General features: G+C 39.5%; 2 protein-coding genes across 4 annotated transcripts in view; both read left to right on the forward strand.

Annotated features, from left to right (window-relative positions):
* ENY2 (ENY2 transcription and export complex 2 subunit) overlaps positions 1-20,525 on the forward strand; it is a 745,084-nt gene that overhangs the window by 13,295 nt on the left and 711,264 nt on the right. The gene's annotated exons all lie outside the window — the stretch shown is intronic.
* EBAG9 (estrogen receptor binding site associated antigen 9) lies at positions 2,794-19,661 on the forward strand. 3 transcript variants are annotated; one of them, XM_052704432.1, is made up of 8 exons: positions 2,794-2,954; positions 7,564-7,738; positions 8,673-8,770; positions 12,879-12,957; positions 13,092-13,250; positions 14,750-14,857; positions 15,788-15,879; positions 19,135-19,661. In XM_052704432.1, exons 2-8 carry the CDS (start codon positions 7,706-7,708, stop codon positions 19,253-19,255), a joined length of 690 nt encoding a protein of 229 aa, XP_052560392.1. In that variant the 5' UTR covers positions 2,794-2,954; positions 7,564-7,705; the 3' UTR covers positions 19,256-19,661. The 3 variants fall into 3 exon arrangements, with proteins under 3 accessions (XP_052560392.1, XP_052560393.1, XP_052560394.1); XM_052704433.1 differs by lacking the exon at positions 7,564-7,738; XM_052704434.1 differs by lacking the exons at positions 2,794-2,954; positions 7,564-7,738 and having other exon boundaries at positions 12,833-12,957.

A 20,525-nucleotide genomic window follows, 5' to 3' on the forward strand; every position in this document is an offset into this window, starting at 1 on the left:
AGGCTTTCAATTACTTGCCTATGTACTTTGGAAAAGGGACACATTTTTATACACACTAGAATACATGTTTGCATTAACCTAGGCAAACTCTTTGAACTCCATAGATTTTATGAAAAATATGTGCTCAAGAATAGCACAAAAGAGTGGAAAATATATGTAATGATGGAACTGCCTCCTGTCATTTAGAGTTTCAAGACAGTTAATGAATTTTCAAAGGGTAACATGAGAATTTATAACAGCAATATAGAAATTTGCTCCCAAATTTGGTATTAAAAAATCTTCAATTTTCTGTTTGAAATTGTAAAAACTGTACTTCACTAGAATCAAGACTTGTTGAGGGTAAAATCTCTTCCAAGAATGTAAAACTTGAGCTACTGCACAATTCAGCAGGTGTGTAACTGAGGAAAGGTACACACAGATAAAAAAAACCTAGTGATTCATTACTTTAATAAATGAAAGAAGAGTGAGAGAGGGCACACAAGTAAATTAAGCATATATATCATATGAAAGAGAATTAATATTGAAAAAGAAACTATCCCTTTTATAGACAGAATGAAACTACAAAATGTAAATACGTATGTGAGTGTCAGGAAGGCTTATCTCTAATATCTATAAAATTAAAGAAAAACATTAATTTCAATAAATTTATTTTCAAACTGTATGTTTACTGCAGAAGTACTACATTTGCTGTGGCAGTGAAATACGTGACAGTCAAGATCTCTTTGGGAAAACTAAAGGAACGAAAGGAATTCTCTTAGTTAAAAACGTAGAGCTAAGGGTAATGACATCTTTAAAAGAAACGTATTAATTTCTGAAAATATTTATTCTAGAAATGAAGTTATGTTTATATTTTTCTTGAATTTGAAGTTGCATAATTATATTTTTACAAAGACAATTATTCTTCATTAATGGACCAGTCAACAAAAATTAATGGCAATTTATGGAATTTTTCCCATTAGAGCAATGGGTTCGTTGTGCATTCAGGAAGATTGTGTGGGTGAGACATTCTGGCAGTCTGATATTAAGTGTGGGTGTTAATCTGCATATTTTAAAATGCTTCATTCTCAAGTGTAGCTTATTCCCTACTGAGTATGTAGACTGTAATGCTCAAAAACTGAATATGTTCTCTAAACAAAGGCTGGCTGTCCTCCTAATCTGACCTCTCACAGCATGCCATGCTTGTGATTTTGCTTTTATGTGTAAATGCAAGTCATGATTGCTTTCCAATTTCTACTTCATACTGAAAGCTATTCTGAAAGACGCAAGTCTTTACTGAATAGATTGTTTTGAAAAAGTGCTTAGTATAAAGACAGTATTGTATGTATTGAGTATCTTTTACTGAATGCAGGTACTGCGGGCATTAAGGGTGACAGACCCTGGAGGGCACTAATGGGCCTGCCCATCCTCACTAGGGCCTCCACCAGCCTCCTACCTACTGTCAAGTTCTTCTTTTGAAGCTGTTCCTCGCTGAGTATGAAAACTTAACATTTATTGGTGAAGGATGTGTTTGAAAATAACTTCAACATTTTACTGAGTGGTTTAAAATAGATTGCAGCACGCACCTTCCCAGTCCCCTGTGATATTTCTTCTTTGGCCTAGTCTTGATTTACTCCATGCAAAGTAAAACCTGCAGAGGAGTCTGAACAAAGCTGGTGAAGGGTCTGGAGTACAAGTCTTAAGAGTGTCTGAAGGAACTGGGATTGTTTGCTTTGGAGAAGAGGAGGCTCAGGGAAGACCTTATCAATCTCTCCAATGACCAGAATGGAGACTGCAGTGAGGTGGAGGTCAGCTTCTCTTCCCGGGTAGCAGCGATAGAATGAGAGGGAATGGCCTTAAGTTGTACCAGGGGAGGTTCAGATTGAGTGTTTGGAAACATTTTGTCTCAGAAAAAGTGGTGAGGAGCAGGCTGGTGAGGAGGTGGTGGAGACACTGTCTCTGGGGATGTTTAAGAAACAAGGAGACACTGAGGGGCATGGGTTAGTGGGCATGGTAGTGATGGGTTGATGCTTAGACAAGATGACCTTAGAGGTCTTTTTCGACTTTAATGATTCTATGATTCTGTTTTGAAACCTTACAGGTATGAGCAAGCAAGAAAGTAGGAAAGACACTCAATAGAATGAGGAACTGAGATGTTTTAACCAATGACCCGAAGACTGGAAGAGGTGCAGTGCTTCCTCTAACAAGCGTGCTTTGCTTCATCGTTTCCTGGTAGATCCCCTTGCTTTGCTGGCTTTTAAAGATGCTGTTATTTATTATCTGAGTTTTCACTAGAGTGGTACAGTAGCTGTGACCCGATTAGATGCCAACTAAATATCACCACATTCGACATCAAAGCCCCTATTTTTTTCTTTTTGATTGAATGGTGTTTCTGCGCTGCCATGCAAACCTTGCTTCAGTGATTCATAACATTACTTCTTAACTTTGAATCTTTCCCATCCTGAAGAACCCTTTTGCAGTTCGCCGAATTAAAAAATCGCAAGAACGGAGGGGGGACAGTTTTGATGTGTTCTCCTCTCATTCCACCTCTAAATGAACTAAGTAAAGGAAACGCCGCATTTATTTATCGCAGTTCCCCGAAGCGATAAAAGCTCAAACTGCCCAGGGGCCGCACAGCCGCCGCGGCACTAGGATCAAGGCAGACAGGCCGCCGGCGAGACTGCGGCACGGGGCAGCTCAATACTTTTCCCCCGGGCCGCCGCCGAGCGGCCACGTCAACCCGGCCCCCCTTAGCAGAGCGAGCCCGACGGCGCTGGTTGGCGGGGCGAGGGGAAGCGGCGCGGCCGGAAGGGGCGGCCTCGTCGCCCGGGTGACAGGAGGCCGACATGGCGGCGCGGGAGGCGGCGGCGCAGCGCTGCGTGCCGAGCTTTGAATGAAGGGCGGCCGGAGGCTGCGGGAGCGGCCGCCTCGGCCCCTGGCGCTCCGCGCCTCCCGGAGAGCCCTCCCCGCCGGGGCAGGTGAGCGGGGAGCTTCCTTCACCGCCGGGTGCCCGCTTCCGCCTCGGTGCCGGAGGGCCCGGCCTGGGGGCCTTCCCGCCGCGGGGCCGGCCCTCTCGGTCCTTCCTAAATAACTCCTTTCAGCGCCCCGACGTCCTGGCTCCGGGCCTTGTCTGGCGACGGTCTGCCCGGCTGGGCCTGGGGAACGCGGGCCCCGCGGCCGCCCGTGCGCCTGCCTGCTGGAGTCGGGACGGCGCTGCGCGGGGTGTGCCGCGGGCCGGGAGCGACGTGAGGGCTGCGGGAATTGGCAGTCGTTAGCAGGAAGGGAAGCGTCCTGGCACATCTGTGCGGTTCGCATCTTTTTTCATTGCAACTCCAGTGCATGGAGATGCCTAGGCTGAAGTTTTCTTTTATTTCTGCTGGCTGACAACTCATGTAAAAATGAATGTGAAAGTTGTAGTGTAGTATGGCTTCAAAGGGCAGCTCGTCTTTGAAAGACACACAGAAGTTAATTGCTCCCATCTGGTTTCTTTGCTGACTCCGGGAAAAACTCGTCCCTGGTTTGATCTGTGGGATAGGTGGTCGCTTCTGGACGTGAGTTTGTGATGCCTTGGGTGTCTGATGAGAAACAACATGGCTGGTGCTTTATACTTGTGGATGTGCTGGAAATAGCAATGAGCTGTGTGAAGGTTTCTTCAAGCCTGATCTTGTCCTGTAGTGTATCTTGATTGTAAATATTTGGTGCTTGCTGAGGCAACAGGTGTTACAAGATGGCATTGTGGCACTAACAAGAAGAGTGTGTTAATTAATGATTTCTGGTGTTCAGTGTAGATGTGGGTAACTGACGTCCAGGGTGACCGATGAAAACTGGAGTAGAACTGGGATCTCTTGAACTGTGGTCTGAGAACTGTAGTGCTGTGAAGGGGTTTACGTGAAGTAGTGCATTGTGTCTAAGACTTCAAGTCTGAGCAGTTATGGTGTAGTATCATGGGATTGTACAGCTTCCATCTTTGTGTTCTGTGTGCTGTTTTTTCAGAGGACAGTAGCATATACAGATAATGAATTTGACTGACTAGTCAGCAGATGCATATTTCTAGTTTAGTTAATCTTGCCTTAAAAACAGGAGCTGAAATCTTCAGGAGTTGATATTAACGTGATAGAAACTATACTCGGTTTCTTGGAGAGGAAGGGTTGAAATGAGGTGGTATTACTATAGAAGCTTTATTGCTCTAGGAGTTGTAGGTCTAAAAAGAGAAAAGTATAAGCTCTGCTCTTTTAACATTGTCTAGGAATAGTTTAGGAATGGCTAACACATTCTGGTTTTCTGTCTCAAATTAGATAAAATTTAGCTTTAGTATCCTCTGCAGCTCCTGGTAGTCTTGAAATATCTTTGTGAGTTTGAATACCTTGGATGATTGTCTCACTTCTATTAATCATAGGCATATTAATCTCTCCTAGCTTCCCTGTAATTTCATGTTTGGTGTGCTTGCACTGGAAGATAGAATATCAGTGTTAAAACTGCAGTTTCTTAGGGACAGCCCTCTAACTGTATGTAGGCAGATAGAGGAGATACTTCCTGTTTGTTTTTTTTCTTTGTTTTCTGCTTCTCTCTCTATTGCCATAGTAGCATGGCTACAAGATTGAGTCATGTTGCCATATAATCAGTCAATTTATCTGAAAAGGTAAAGTCATTGTTTTCCCTTCTGCGTTGGTGTTCCTAATATTATGTTTCTGTATAAAGCAATTAAAAAAAAAAAATTGGCCTGGAAGAGAGGAGTGGAACCTCTTCAGTAGGTTACAGGGTCATGGTTACTCTCTGAAATGCAGATCCTGGTAGTGACTTTCAGTACCTGACTGAATGCCTTTTTTAAAAAATACACTGTGCATCTCGTACTTTATACAGTTTGGAGGAGGCCTTTGTGCTTGAAAATAAACTTTGTTTTTTTAAGTTCTGTCTACAAATCTTGAGATTCCTTCTCTCTGTAAGCCTACTTGATCATCTTTGGACTGGTGTGGTGGGACTGTTTAAGATTTTATACAACATGGGCTTTGAGAGGTACTATCCTTGCCACTGAAGCTGCACAAATCATGCGGTGCTTATTTGATTTCTACTGGTTGGGCTGTTTTACTGAAAGCATTCTGGTTCTGTGATGCCCTTGTTTTGGTACTGACACCTGTGAGCACTCAAGGGCATGTTAGTCTTTTGTATGAGGAAGTGGTCGTGTTTTGCTTAAGGAGGGTGAAGCTTTTTTTGTGGTTATTCATGAGGTTATGCAGTTGGTGGAGGAAACGTTCGGTTTCAGTGAAGTTATTTTTAATTTAGTTTAGACTCTTTCCCTTGGCTAATTATCTGTATTTAGTGCAAGTAAATGCTGCTGTTTCCAAGCTGTCTTCATTCCAGAGTCACAGATGAGCTGATATGAAAGAAAGTGCAATCTACTCACAAAGCAATGGTAACTCCCATTCTGGCCATCTTGAAACTTGTTCTCAAACTCCTCTACCAAAACAGAAGGCACAGCTGCATGTTCTTTGCTGTTCACAGTACTGTGCTTAGCCAGTGTGTCAAAAGCCATAAATTTATTTGCCATCACTTGAGTTAGTGCTGTGCCCTGTGTCCCAGTTCCAGCCCAGGTGTGTTCCTGGCTCACCAGTGTTCCATTGGTGCTGAGGGCCTGGCTCTGGTGGGAAGAGCTGCCGCCATGGTAATGTGAGCAGGGGGCTGCTGCAGTGTGAGTGGTGCTGGGCTGCAGGCAGCCCACAACCCACAGCTTGGATGTGCCTGGTTTAAGTAGTATTTGTGTGTGTAAGTAGGTATAAAAGAGGAAATGCTACTGCAAGCAACAAGGTGCTTGTTTTATAGTGATGGCCGATGAGAAACTTGTTTACTGTGCTTTGGTTGCCTAAAGGCTGGGCTGTGTGTGCCATGCTGCAGGCAGCCTTCTGGCTGCTGTCAGTGAGGGCTGGGTTGCAGCCCTCTAGTGCTGCCTGTGCTGAAAGCAGTAAGTGATGTAGAAATGTTTCAGTTGAGTAAATTTCCGGGCTTTCTCTCCCTTCACTGTATTAGTTTTATGGATCCATAAACTGTTTTCAGGGATTAGTTGCCCTGTGCTTCTGACTTGCCTCTAATGTGTTTAACATCTTGCTACCATGGTTAAATCTTTTCAGTGCACGCCTTCCATGTGAACAGTTGTAACTTTTTACCAGTAGAAGGCAGCATGAGCTATATGAGTCAAACTCCTGCTGAATTGGGGAACTTCACAAAACTGTTGCACTGACTGCTAATGTTAATTAGGATTCATGGTTTAATTAATATCTTTTTTTGTTGGAGCTCAGAAGTTCAGTTACCAGTAAGCCTTCTAAATGTTGTACATCAGAAGCAATCTTGATAATGGGAGGAGGAAAGCTCTATCCCATTTTACCAATGGGAAGCTGAAGCGTGAGATGTGAAATGCACGAAACTGTGTCAGGCTGACAAACTCAACCAGATTTTCTGAATTTTAGTTCAGTGTTTAACCTCTGCCTCCATCTATTAAGAAATGTTCCGGGATTCTTGCTGGAGTGCTGCCAGCCTGTGTTCTTTCTTTGTGCTGTACGTGGCTTTCTATCTTTCCAGTACTGGAATAAGACTGACAACAGAAAGAATGAACACTTTTGTTTTACTTAACGAGTCTAATGTCATTGTATCAGATGTATTCAGTTTGCACCAAGCTCAGAAAATACAAAGATTCTTTGTACCTTTGTGTTTGTTCGGTTGTGTCTGAATATGAAATGATTGCTCTTTTAATTTTAGGCAGTGCTTAGAACAATAATGCAGATGCCTTAAGTGCTATTTTAGATGCCTGGGTGTAATGCTCTACTTGTCCTAATCTGTAACCAAGTGGTTGGTTTAAGATTCATTTCACATAGCTTTTGACATATAGCTGTAATTAATTCATATATACCACTTCATATCTTAATTAGCCATATAAAGTCTACACACATTGATAAAAGTACTTTTTAAAGTTGAATGAAATCACTGTGTCTAGTTCTTCCTTCTTGTTGCCAAAACTGGGAGTCTGATAACTTCCAGTGTTGCAGGATTTAACTGGGGCAGCTGCAATTAAAGTTTAGAGAAGAGAAAGGTGAATGGTACTTTCTGTCTTGAAGGGCTTGGTGCTGCCATAGTTGAAGTGAAATGCAGCTCAGACATGAAGGCAGCACATGGTTGTGTCTCCTGCTCATTCAGCACAGCTGATGATCGCTGTGGTATCCTGCTGAACAGACATGTGGGTGATATTGGAAGCCTGTTCATTCATGAGTAGAAATGCTCTGGGAAAAATGCATTGATTTATGATGACTAATTATTGTCAGCAGTCAACTTTTTTTCTGAGCTACAGCTTGGTAGTATGGCCTGTAATTTAGTGGTTACTCAGATGCTTCAGCCTTCTGTTCTACAGTAAAGGGGCCCATTTATTTGGTAGCAACCCTGTATAATTTTTCAGCAGCAATAATTCCTTCTCTGTGCTGTATGTACCATATTACTACAGTGTTTAGTACTAGTTAAGACACCTAGCAAATGAGCACCAATAAAGTAAATCTAAGCTCTGTGTAGCTCACAAAACCATTATGTACTTTTTAATAAAATCCTCAGGGCAATATTGGAGCAGCCTACCTAATGATCCACCTTCCTGACTCTTCCTAACATAAAGCCTGGAATAATAAAAGTGATTTAAATGCCATAGCATATTTGAAATCAAGCTGTTCTTCCATGGAATACTCATGGCCTGAGGAAAATGTCACAGGCTGCCTTCTCTACTCACCAGGAGGTACGTTAAATTTGCAAGAGAAAATGTTGTTACAACTGTAGCTGTATATAATTAAAAACTGTTTGTGAAGCCTAATCTCTTCTTTCTTACTCTGAAATGTTCACTTTTAAAAGAGAGAAAGAGAATCCTTGAATATTATTTAAGGGATCCTTGCATATTATTCTAACTTGTTTGCATTGTGCTTGTGCTTGAGGGGATCTGTTGAAATAAATGCAGTATGATGAGTTTAAATTATCTAGATTGTCAATTTGGCACTTAAAAATAGCAGCCAGAATAAGTGGTTCCAGTCAAAGGTCAGTTTTTGCTTGTCTGAGTTTCCTAGCATGATCTGGTTCGGCATAGGGTCACTGATGTATCTGGGAGATTAACTTGTGCTGTAGTGCACGTGGGATGAACAGAATCTGTCACTTCTGATGAGTTTTTCAATGACACTGGTAGCTAAAATAGTGTTTGGTCTCGTCACACATCTCCAATTAAAATAACTGTAAAATTTAAGCCATCAGCTCTGGGTTTTCACTCAATGTTGATTTCCTATTCATCTTTTATTTATGTAAGCAAGACTTGGTTAAGGAAGTGTGAGCTTTTTACTGGTCATAATTATTTTCTCCTTGCATTGTTAGTGTCTAAAGTACATCAGCTGTACAATCACTGCCATCGACAGCAAGTGCTTCTCCTTCAAAAATATCTTTGTTTCTTTACCTATTATTGCCTGCAATTTGTTTAAAGACTGTGTTCATTATGTGCTTGTGTTATTTATATAATTGACATGTCCAGACAGGAGACAGAATCTGTTCCAGAAACCTTTTCCCTTATTTGGCAGTAATGTAACTTCACAGAATGCTCCCTGTTTATGAGCAACTAAGGAAATGGCTTTAAGGACGGTGTAAGGGTGTATAATGTGCTACATCTAATTTATTTTTTTTTTCTTTTGCAGGAAGGGTTTCTCACCATGGCCATAACACAGTTTCGGCTCTTTAAAATCTGTACTTGCCTGGCAGCTCTGCTTTCTTTTATTAAAAAGTTAATATGCAGGTAAACTTAATTTGGTGGCTTAATTTGGTTACCTTTTCTGTTTTAATTACAGATTCTTTCTCTTCTTTCCATCTCCCTAGAGCACACACCTCTTTTCCTAATTCTGATTTTGTTACTAATTCAGACATAGGAAATAAGTCAAATTCATTCTTTAATCTGCATATTCCTTGGGAACTCAAGAGTCTGTGTAGTGCAGTTATGAGTCAGTGTGTTTTGTGTTATGTTAGCTCTAAGGATTAACGTTTTCTGAATAGGAGTGACAGGGTTTAAAAATTGCCTATTAATACTGTCCTGTGTCAAATGAATGAAAATTGTCCTCCAACTTTTAAAAAGTATTCAGTGAGTGGTATTTTGTTTTATAGTAGTTCAGTTAATGGCAGCATCCACCTGGTCATCAGTCAGTGGGCTTTCATTATAATGAAATGTAGCTGATTCTTTTCCTGCTTTGACAAGAAACAGTTTATTGAGATTTCTGGGTTCTTCTGCCTGTTAAAGATTCATTCAGATGTTCAGGAGGGCAGTGTTTAAAGTTCAAAAGAATTTTTTTATTCCCTCCGTTTTCTTTGTGAAAATGCTTTATGCCTTACAACAGTAAGCAAAACCACGTAGTATTCTTCTGAGTTGTAAACTCATGAATGCAGAAGTGTAGTGTCTAGAAGCATTAAAACAATAATCAAGATTTACAGTTATGTAGGGTTCAATAGGAAGCTTTCATTCTTTCCAACCCTCTTGAAGTTCTAGGAAGATAGATTTTAATGCTGCATATGACTTCAGAGAAGTTAGCTTTAGCTTTGTAATTTGAACTCTAAAGTGAATCAAGAACACTGGCCCTTCAAGTTTTCAAACACTCAAAAATAGCAGCCAACTGAGCTGCTACAGTATATGGACCTTTACTGAATGCAGTAGCAGCAAATAATTGTTTAGCAGATGTAATGACAGTACTTTTTTCTTTCCCAACTTCTGGATGATTGTAATAATTGAAATGAGCAGGTGAGGAAGTGATTGGGAATGAAAAACAGCAGAACTCTTAGTAACAATTAGTTGAAAGAATGAAAAATTTGAAATGTTCACATATGCATGTAAGTGGATCAAGTTGTTTCAGTCCATTAACCACAGATAATTTTCCATTTTAATGTCAGCTCTGGAGCATAGTTTGATAAATCCCGTTTTCTTATAATGCATCCCTGCTTATGGGTATACCTGACAGCCAGTAAATGTGATTGAATGAAATGTGCATTTTAATTAGATGGATATGAGCTTGTACCTATTTGAATTGCATACTTTTAAATTAGTTCTTAATTTTAGCAAGTGCTTTCAGAGATTCTTCATCTTTCTAGTCATCAAACCTACGCATTGTGCTTGGCAACTTTTTAGATTTTTCTTTTTAATGAAATGCTTTAAACCTTTGTTCCTAGCAAATAATAGGTATAAATAAAATATAAGATGAAATTTTATTCTGTTTAAGATCTCAAGTTATTTCATGCTGTGGACAAACATTGATGCTGCTGGGTAGTAAGGGTAAACAAAACAAGAAATGTTGAGACATTTGACCTTCAGAGCACTAATCAGTATCTGTCTAATGTTGCTTGGGAGGCAATGACAGTTACTTTTTTCTTTTCCAACTTCTGAATGATTGTAAAAATTGAAACGAGCAGGTGAGGAAGTGATTGGGAATGAAAAATTGTGTTCCTATAAGCATGGTGTGCCCTTCCGAGAAGGACTGGGGATATGTAGCCTCCTTCGGTGCTGCTGTGTGTGGCATACTGTTTCCTATGTTGTACAACAGAAGTTGCTTCTTCCCTCTTCATCCTTGTCAGTGTTATAACTTTTGCTAGATTGGTGTTATGAACCACTAGTTGGAGTTATTAGGTTGACTTCTGGATCATTTCAGTAAGGAGTTGCATCAGCTGAAGTGCTGGCTTAGAAGACTATTAAAGAAAGGCATGTTGTACAAGTTTAAAGGAGGATGTTTCCAGACTTGTGTTTCCTATAGACACAACAGAATCAACTCAGCCTAAGAATCAGATGTTCCTGGTGTGTTTGAGGGGGTTTTGTTTTTCCTTTGGTCATGTATCTATTGGAGAAGATTAAAACAGATCTTATGTATTTGCATATATAAAGGCAAAGAAGCCAAAGGAAAAATTAAACAGAAAAATGCATTGCTGTTTACACTGCAGTAGTATATTACCATTTGTATGAAGACATCATTTTTTCCAAGGGCATCATCTGGAAATGATGTGTTGAAATTTAGTTGCCAAAGTAATATTTTTGTTAGGAACCTGCTAGGGATTGAATCTGTGTGCAAACTACATAGCACAAATTTAAATTGTACTCTGTCTTGGTTGTTGTACAGTTGGTCACTGCTTTTCTGTTCTGTATTTGTTTTGATTTCTTAACATAGGGGAGACTTTAAGTCTGCTAGATGTCTGTGAGCTTCCGTCTCAAAGACTGAAGACTTAAAGTGGTTATGGGGGCTGCTCTGAAAGTAATGCCTCTTACTTTATTATCTTGACCCGCGATGTCAGGGGTGGATGTTGGTAGTACAGCAGTAGAGTCTGAACCTTCCCACCAATATGCCACTACATGTTGTTGCTCTGTGACAGATGGCAGCAGAGGGGCACTGACAAAGTGCTGTCTGACTTGGAAGTGCATTTAGAGCAAAGGTGTGACATTGAATTCTCCCAAGCATAGAAGAGGCACCCATTGACATTCTTTAGCACATCCTGAACACTTATGGGGGCCAAAGAGAGGTTGTGAGCACAGTGAGGTGGTGGATGATGCATTTCAGCAGTGAGAGTGGGTCACCTCCACTGGTACAGGTTTTTATAAGTGTAGCATGCAGGGTGTTGTTCATTGTTGATGAAAAAGCACAGCTAATGATGGTGACTGTGCTGAAAATTAGTATTCTGTAGCTGAGAACTTGCTCTATTGGATAGTGTTATTGTGCTCTTTGTTTCTGTTGTATTACTGTAAAGATTTTCAGGAACTTTGGTAGATGAAATTATGCTGGTTTCCTCTTGAGGAAACCTTTATGTTTCAGCCTGTCTTTACTCCTAACCTATGTCAGCTTAAAATAACAGTTTCTAAATGGGCTAGAGTTAATTATATCAAGTGAAGATTTGGTAATAGCATCTGATCTTTCCTATGGAAGATTCTGTTGGGCCTAAAGTAGGAAAAATGATAATCTTATAACTCACCAGTATACAGTAGAGCAATTACATGCAATTCAGCTCTTCTGACATGATGGTGAAATGTTCTATAATAGTAAAAACTATGGTCTTGAATGGTCTCCAAATGTTAGCTTCGCTGCAATAGTAGCAGTAATCACATCTTCACTCTTCCACGACCATCTTGTGATAGGAGTTTGCACTTTCAGGGTCTGAATTTCATTCTCTTGTGTTATAAGGTTTTAAAATGTAGCAAATGTCAGCTAAGAATATTTTGGGTGTTACTGTGATCTTTGAGTGTTGCCATTAAGTAAATATCTACATTTATTAGCAATGCATTAGTGTTAATTTTCAATTAAAATTACCTAATACAATTGCTAAAAAACTATTGCTGAAAGAATGTTCTTGAAATAAATGTATTGAACAGAAGCTGTTGACTTGTATAATATTTTGCTATCTTTATTTGGATTCTGAAGGAAAAAGTGCTTGAGAGGGGCTTTAAATAAAGCAACTCGGCAAGCAGTTTGTTAAACACAGATCAGTAGAAATATTTCTCAGCTTCCAGTGGAAATGGCAATCTAGAGCTGTAGTATTTGCTTCTTAAGCACTGACAATCTAAAAATTATAACCAACTATATGCAAATAACTGATTAAATGTGTCCCTTTTCAAACAGTCATGGAAACAAAGGAGAAGCAATTCTTAAAGAAATATGAACAGTATATTGCACTTTGATATTCATGTGAACACAACTTTAGGAATGAAATTCCTTTGTTTAGCAGTCTCTGACTAGCAGTTAATACTAGGATAGTTTAAGCACTTAATGTTGTAGCCATGACTGCAGTAGTGCTGTTCTCAGACTCCCTTTTTTTTTTTTTTTTTTTTTTTTAAACTTAGTGCTCATGTTTTCAGAGCTTGGAGGAATCCTACATTTTTCTTTCAGGTCTGGAAGAGGGCGAAAGTTAAGTGGAGACCAAATAACTTTGCCAACAACAGTGGATTATTCATCTGTTCCCAAACAGGTAATTGCTTCAGTGGTAGGTGACTTATCACTTTAAGTGATTGTCTGTTATGCCAGTTCTACTGTCTTAGCAAGATACAACAAGACAAGTTTTTACTTGCAAATAACATTAACTTTTACTGTTCACTTCTCCAGCCAGAAGTAGAAGACTGGTCTTCATGGGATGAAGATGCACCTACCAGTGTGAAGATTGAAGGTGGCAATGGTAACGTGGCAGCTCAGCAAAATGCTGTGGAACAAATGGAACCTGATTATTTTAAAGATATGACACCAACTATAAGAAAAACTCAAAAAGTAGGTATAGAGCTTTCAACTGTACTTACTGAGGGCTTTAAGATAGGCTATCAGTAAATTGGCAGCCTACATACAGTGCTTCAGGCAAAATTGTGTTGCCTTGTTGAAATGAGGATAGTAATCTAACCCATCCACTTAAAATGCTGATTCTGACTCAGATGAGATTCTAGTTTGTGTTTACATCTTCTGTTATAATGTTCTTGGAAATTTATTATGAACTTCATAGTGTGAGTGTTACAGGAAGTATAAAGGTGAAAACCCTCAAATCACTTCTAGTTCTGAAGCCAGAACCGCTGCGCTAAGCTACCTTCCATACCTTTCAGTTATTTCAAAAGAGACATTCTGTGTCCTGCTCATACTGATGTTTGGCATGGTAACTGCTGTTTCAGAAACCAGTGGTTGTTTTTTCAGTTATTGAAGCAAATGGTATTAGGGAGCTGATATTTCAAAATAGTTTGCTCTTCAAAGATCAGATTTTGTTATGGAAGCAAGACTGAAGAGTGTTTCCACAATAGCATCCACACTATGAACTTTTCTGTTTTGTTCCTGTATTGAAATCTAGTTAGGTACATACAGGTCTTTGAGTTGACTGAAAAACTTTTGCACCAGAACAAGCTGCCCAGAGAGGATGTACAGCCTCTTTCTGTGGAGGTTTTCATAACTCAACTGCATAAACCAGAGCTAATGATGCTTTGAGCAGGATGTTGGACTAGAGACCTCCTAGGTCCCTTCTGACTTTGATTCTCCTGAGCTTCTATGAACTGGAGATGACACTTACCCACTTGTTTCATTTGGCCTACTTTACCTCTCCACTGCTTCCAGAAGACATAGATCTCAATTTCTTTTACTGTACACACACTCATACCTGTGGGTAAGTGCATGTCTTGAGGTCAAAACAGATAAGGGAAATGTGAACTTAGCAGCCATGTTAAACTTGTTAGCATACCTTTCAAGAGGAGCATTAGTGCTCATTTTTCTGCCAAATTAGTACAGAGCTTTACCAGTTGATAGGATAGCAAGTTGCATTTTGACTGTTGAAGCTTAGGTTGTCTGCACAGCAGTGCTGTTGATGAACCTGAGATAGCTTGTGTTCTAAAACAGTTTAGTTGTTCAGTGCTACCCCCAAGTGTACTATCTTACTTTGACCAATCATGAAAATGGGATTTTTCCAAGGAGTGTCTAATGTAATTACTAGCTCATGAATACTGTTGAGATGTGCTAATTGGATCTTGCTTTGTGCCCCTTCTGTGTTTTAATACAATCTGTTTTCATGTGACGTAAGTAACAGCTAGTGGGGTGGAGGAGGGAATTCTTGTGTCTTGTGCATTTTGCTTCTCCTGCTTGCAAGTTGATTCAGCTGTACAGCTTCCAGAACCTGAGCAGATTTGAGGCAGTGCAGTGTTGTATGGCACTGCTTTCGTAGGCACAGACCTGTATGGTCTCCAGGGAATCTTTGACCTATCTCTTTTTTTTTTTTCTTTTTTTTTGTTGTTCTCCAGATAGTTATTAAAAAACGAGAGCCTTTAACTTTTGGAGTTCCGGAAGGAAACGCAGGATTCTCTAGCAGATTAGCAGCTACACAAGATATTCCTTTTATTCACCAGTCTGTAAGTGCACTCAAAATATTTATCTGTTATTTGACAGGTAAATGACTGTCTAAGAATATTCTGCGTTGTGGGGAGCAAAAGGAATAGTTGTGGAATAAAATAAATGCTTTTTACATTGAGTATTTGATTCAAACTAATGAAGTGGTTGATCTAATTTTAACTAACTTTCTCTATTGTGAAGCTTAACAGACCAATGGTTAAAAAGTAGGAAGTTTTAAAGTGCCTGTTTACTAGCAAATCCTCTAAACCAATGGACTATGCATTTTTTGGACTTCACACAGTAAGTTCCTAGTGAAAGAGTAGGAGTTTTTTTTTTTCTAGAAAGCCTCTGGGTTATCTTAGCTTTATAATCTTGTACCGATTTTTAACCTTCTCCTTCTCCCTTCTCCTTCTGTAGAGTTTATCTTCTAATTTTACTCCTTAACAAACAACATCTAGAGGGAAATGCTTGCTTTCTTCTGCCTTCTTTAACAGAGTTCTGTTTAACACACTGGATGAAAGATCCAGGCAGAAAGCAATACAGAATGGTCATACTGCTTTCTTGGATTGTCATAATGAAAATAATTCAGGACAGGACTTTGTTGAAGAAAAACATCATTCTGAGGATAATGGACAAATGTGGATATACGTGTTGGTTTGTCTGTGCAACTCCCAGAAGTCCTTAATGCCATCTGCTTAACTTGTCTTCTCCTTCCTAAAAATGCACTGTAGTGCTTCCTTCTTTCCTTTGTTCACCAGCAATAGAATCTAAAGATTTATGCTAACAATATAAAGGCAAAAAGAAAATAAGTTTTAGAACAGGGAACAACAAATTGGTGATAACCGAAGATATCTCTTATATTTCTGGAAGTCTGAAGCATCAAGGTTAAAAATAAGTGCTTTTTCTACCTTTTTGTCCATGTTGTTAGAGCTTTTCTTGTTTTGTTTCAGCCTGAACTGGGAGACTTGGATACTTGGCAAGAAAATACTAATGCCTGGGAAGAAGAGGAAGATGCTGCCTGGCAGGCAGAAGAAGTTCTTAGGTAACTGAAAATTGTGTAGCACCACATAAACTTTTTTAATGTTGAAGAATCAAATGCAGGTTTGTTTGTGATAGTACTTTTCTAGTTCTCTGTGTCTTACAAAACTAGTGTGAATACCTTATCTGTTTTCTTCTGTTTGCTTTTCCCTTTTAAGAAGTTGAAAGAGTACGAATGGTAACAAGATACAGACTGAATTTAAGCTAATTGCACACAATGTTTTGAATTGGCAGTGACTTCTGTTTCTCTGTTTTATTTCAAGCTTTAATACATAGTGATGTAATAGTGGAAGTTACGTGATGATGGATTTTGTTGGGTTGTTTGTCTTCCAAGGACTGCCTTTCTTGTCAGGAAAAGATCTTTAATATCAAAAGTGCAGTCCACTGAGGCTGTGGTGCACCAGATATAGCCAATGAAAGGCAGTGGGACTGGGAAATGGAATAACTTCTGCTGTCTGCAGAGGCTGCATTGTATTTTAGTGAAATCTTGCCGCGTTCCATTAAGATCTGTTTTTAAGACTATTAAAAACAAGTGATTAAGCTTTCCCAGGCACAGACTTGTCCTAGAGAATTTACCTGCTGCTAATAGTCTAGTATGTGCATGTGTCAGTGTATTTCTGGAGTGATAATGGTCTGCATAGTCGATTTTCATGGGATGGCCAAAGGCGTATTGTTTGCTAGTAGTCATGTTCATGCTCTAGAATACAGAGTGAGAGGGACCACTTATGTGGGAATAGCAGTGGCATTTTCCCCCGACTCTGTTTTTCAATTTCTCATCTTACTTGATAGAAACTGTTGTAAAGATTTGAGCCTGACATATTTTTACAACTGAAAGGCTTCGGCTCAAGTTGTGAACTTTCAGACTTCCTACTCTGCCCCAGTGAACAGTATTGAGCTTTACTTGCTTTAGCAGGGAAGTATAGGTGTCAAATATTTCAGGTAAATAGAGTATGCTTAGAACTGTGTGTTTTGCATATCTCCTGGCCTGAGATGAATGGCTGCCTCAATACAGCTGATGACTGTGTGAGTTCATCCCAGCTGTGTGAAGAAAACCGTTGTTCTATTCACAGCACGCTGAGTTAGTGTTTTTCTTTAATTGAGGAAAATGCTGGCTCATTTTTAGCAAGATTGGTAGGAAATACCTTCTGGATTTACAGTCTGTCTTGCAGTAGACATCTGTGGTGTAATTAACATCCAGAGTTTAACACACAGCTTTAGAACATGACAGCCCTGGCTCTATTTTTCAACAGACTGTAGTAAAGAAGCGATCTGGAGTCTATTCTTAATGCTAAGAGACTGAGTCTTGATCTACAAAATGATCTGTAGTTTGTCATAGGCTTTCTATTGAGATGATCCTGAGAGGTGGTAACTTCATGTTGAAAGTTTGGAATAGAATTGAGAGAATAATGGCCAAGTGGCAGAGCAGAGGAAAGGTGATCACCGTGTGGTATGCTGCGTGTATTTATTTTTGGTGACTTTGTATCACCTCCAGCAGAAGGTCTCAACTCATCTGGACTTTAATAAAGTCTAGTAAAATTACTCAGCCAGTAGAGGGCATGGAAGCCTCACACAGGAATCTGTGTAGTGTTCTGCCTTGTGCAGTTCATGTGGTGGGGAAAAAGACACTGCCTGCTTGACTCTCTTTACTTTGCAACAGCAATTGCATAGAAGAATTGCTTAGCGTTTCATGTGGCTCTATGGAACTTTACTATATCTACGTGACTCTTCCCTTCTGACTGGGAGGTGTAGATCTTGCTGTAAATTACAAGCTTCTTCCATGGCAGTAGAGCAGTTTATTAGAGAATAGCAGAACTTCTGGCAGTTAATTTAATAGCAGTCCCTCTCCTCCTACCACTGTCAAACACAAAAATAATATGTAGTCTTTGTTTGAAGTTGTGTGCTCAGTTTGTCTGTAACTGAAAATCTACTGAAGCAGGTTGTCTCAGTGCAGCCAGCTTTAACTTTTCTGTTTTACACGGTTGAATGCATGTGTGCAGCTAGCAGATTTGAAAGTAAACTCCTTGCTGCTGTATCTATCTAAGGAACGGGGGCTGTTCCGTCTGGGGGAGAGGAGGCTGAGGGGAAACCTTACTGCTTTCCAATCCCTGAAAGGTGCTTACTGTGATGTGGGGTTGGTCTCTTCTCACTGGTGACAGGTGACAGGATAAGGGGAAATGGCCTCAAGTTGCACCAGGGTAAGTTTAGGTTGGATATCAAGAAAAACTTCTTTACTGAAAGGTTGGAATAGGTGGTTGAGTCACCATCCCTGCATGTGTTTAAAGACTGTTTGAATGTGGTGCTCAGGGACATGATTTAGCGGAGGGTTGTTAAAATTAGGGTAGTATGGTTGGACTCAATGATCTTTAAGGTGTTTTCCAACCTGAGCAATTCTATGGTATGATTCTATTAGATTTCTTCATTCTCTTTTAATTAGTTGTTCTTTATTCTTATCAAATCTGTATGAAGTTTACTCTTTCCCAATGAATGACGCTTTCATTCTTCATTTTTGTTTTTAATTGTAAAGTCACTCTGCAAGCAGCTTGGCCATTTTTTTTTTTTTTTCCTCTAATAAGGAGAATGTTGACTCCATGCCACTCAGTAATGTGTTCCCTCTTGAAAGGGAAGTAGAAACTGGAAACTCGTTTCTTTAGATTCTCTGATCTGGCAGCTAGTAACATTTGCTGTTTAGTATTATTTCTTATCACTGCTTGAAAAAGACACACAACTGAAGACTTTCTTATTATTTTCTACTTCCTTAAAGGCTGTATTTATATTGAACAATAGAGCACAACACAAATCCTGAGCATGTGAAAGGGAATATTAAGTAACCTCATCTGATCACAAGGAAGACGTCTGTAGCAGTTGTGTATAAAAAGGATGGCTGCAGGTGCTTCTGCTGGTGAAAAGGCGAGGCACAAACTTCATGTTCTGAGTTGAATCATGTTGATCTGAATTTGAAAAAAAATGGGTAATTTCCTTACTAGACAGATCTTCCTAATTAGTTCTCGTCTGATACTTGCACTAATTTGCTTAATCTTTGAGAATTTAGTTGCTTTTAGATTGTAAAATATTTTGAAGAAATGTTATTGTCTAAGAGTAGATTATCCTGAGAAAAGGACTTCAGTGTGATGAAATACTAACTCTTCTGAGACTAACTACAGTTGACTAAGGCTCTGTTCTTTATTAGTTATAATAATGTATTTGTTAACTATGCTGAAAATAGGACTCCTTCAGCAGTTCATTTTTTCTCTAATTACAGACAACAGAAGTTAGCAGAAAGGGAAAAAAGAGCAGCAGAACAACAACGAAAGAAAATGGAGAAAGAGGCCCAGAGGTTAATGAAAAAGGAACAGAACAAAATTGGTGTAAAACTCTCCTAACAGTAACCAGGCATCGGTGGAAGGATTCCACTTCTACAACATGCATACTGATATTAATTTAAGTATTTCCAGGACTTCAACTCACTGCTTCGTTTCAGTGCATTCTTCAAGTCATCTTGGAAGCCAGAATTCTCCCCAAATATCTTGAACTACTAATAGGTAGTTCTTCAAGGGAAAAAAACAAACCCAAAACCATACAAAATCATGCCTTGATGGAATGAAATTTCCTACAATAATTCTATTCCAGTACCCTTCTTTGCAGCAAACATGATTGAGCAAAAGTGATTGAGAGACACTCTTAATGAACAGCTCCAGCCAAGGGAAAAGAATGTAAATATTCTGTGGTGGGGAATCTACTGTATTGTCTGTGCTTACCTGAAACATGTAATTAAACAGTTTTAAATAATCTTTTGCTTCCTACCTGATATGAGTGTCTGCTTTTTCTTCTTTTTTCTTTTTTTTTTCTTTTTTTTAAATAAAAATATTTATACATTTAGAATTATCCATTAGAGATCATACTGACCTGGACAGATGAGAAGACCTTGTTGTGGATGACCTTAAGTGTACTCCTGGCAGTGTGTGCTTTGGTGGAGGAAGGGTTATAGATGAGCACTTAATTGGATTTCCCATCTTTTTGTCTCTTGCAGCTTCCTGTGCTGCCGTGCCTACTGACAGCACTGCAGTGGCTGCAGGCAGTGGCACTGCTGTATGACAGTGGTGCATTCTGTTCATCTGTTACAAAGGCTGATGCGAGCATAGGGGAGTAATTCATTTCATTTGTGTTGGTAATTTTGCATTTCTAGCACACTGCTTTACTTCTTACAGCTAGTAAAGATATAGACTTCATACTCATGGCATAGGTAGGGTAATTGGGGAAAAAAGTCTTCATATTAATAAAGCTAGTGTGGAAGTTCGTAGTTCTGTTAACAGTGTTTCTTAGATTCCTTCTGCCATGGCAGAGAACTGAATGTTGGGTAAAGATCAGAGCAAGGTTTTTAAACCTGTTGTGTGTTGGGAGTGAAAGGAGCTGTGCAGCCTTTCCCTGAATGCAACTGAATGCTTTCTCAGAACTGCACAAGGTGTTTTTAAAAGCTGGAAGCAACTTTGATGTTATTATAGCGTTAGCTCTGTTTTTTAAACAGCACATTTAAAAAACACTGCTGCTAAATGGAACCTGCCGTAGTGTGGTTGAAAATCAGTTCAAGCTGTTGGAATATTAAACATTAGAGAGGTTTGTGCTGCTCTGTTACCTTCTTGCTACAAAAGGAAC

The sequence above is a fragment of the Tympanuchus pallidicinctus genome, unplaced genomic scaffold (assembly GCF_026119805.1).
Source record: "Tympanuchus pallidicinctus isolate F22 unplaced genomic scaffold, pur_lepc_1.0 scaffold5, whole genome shotgun sequence".
In the NCBI taxonomy this organism is placed as follows: domain Eukaryota; kingdom Metazoa; phylum Chordata; class Aves; order Galliformes; family Phasianidae; genus Tympanuchus; species Tympanuchus pallidicinctus.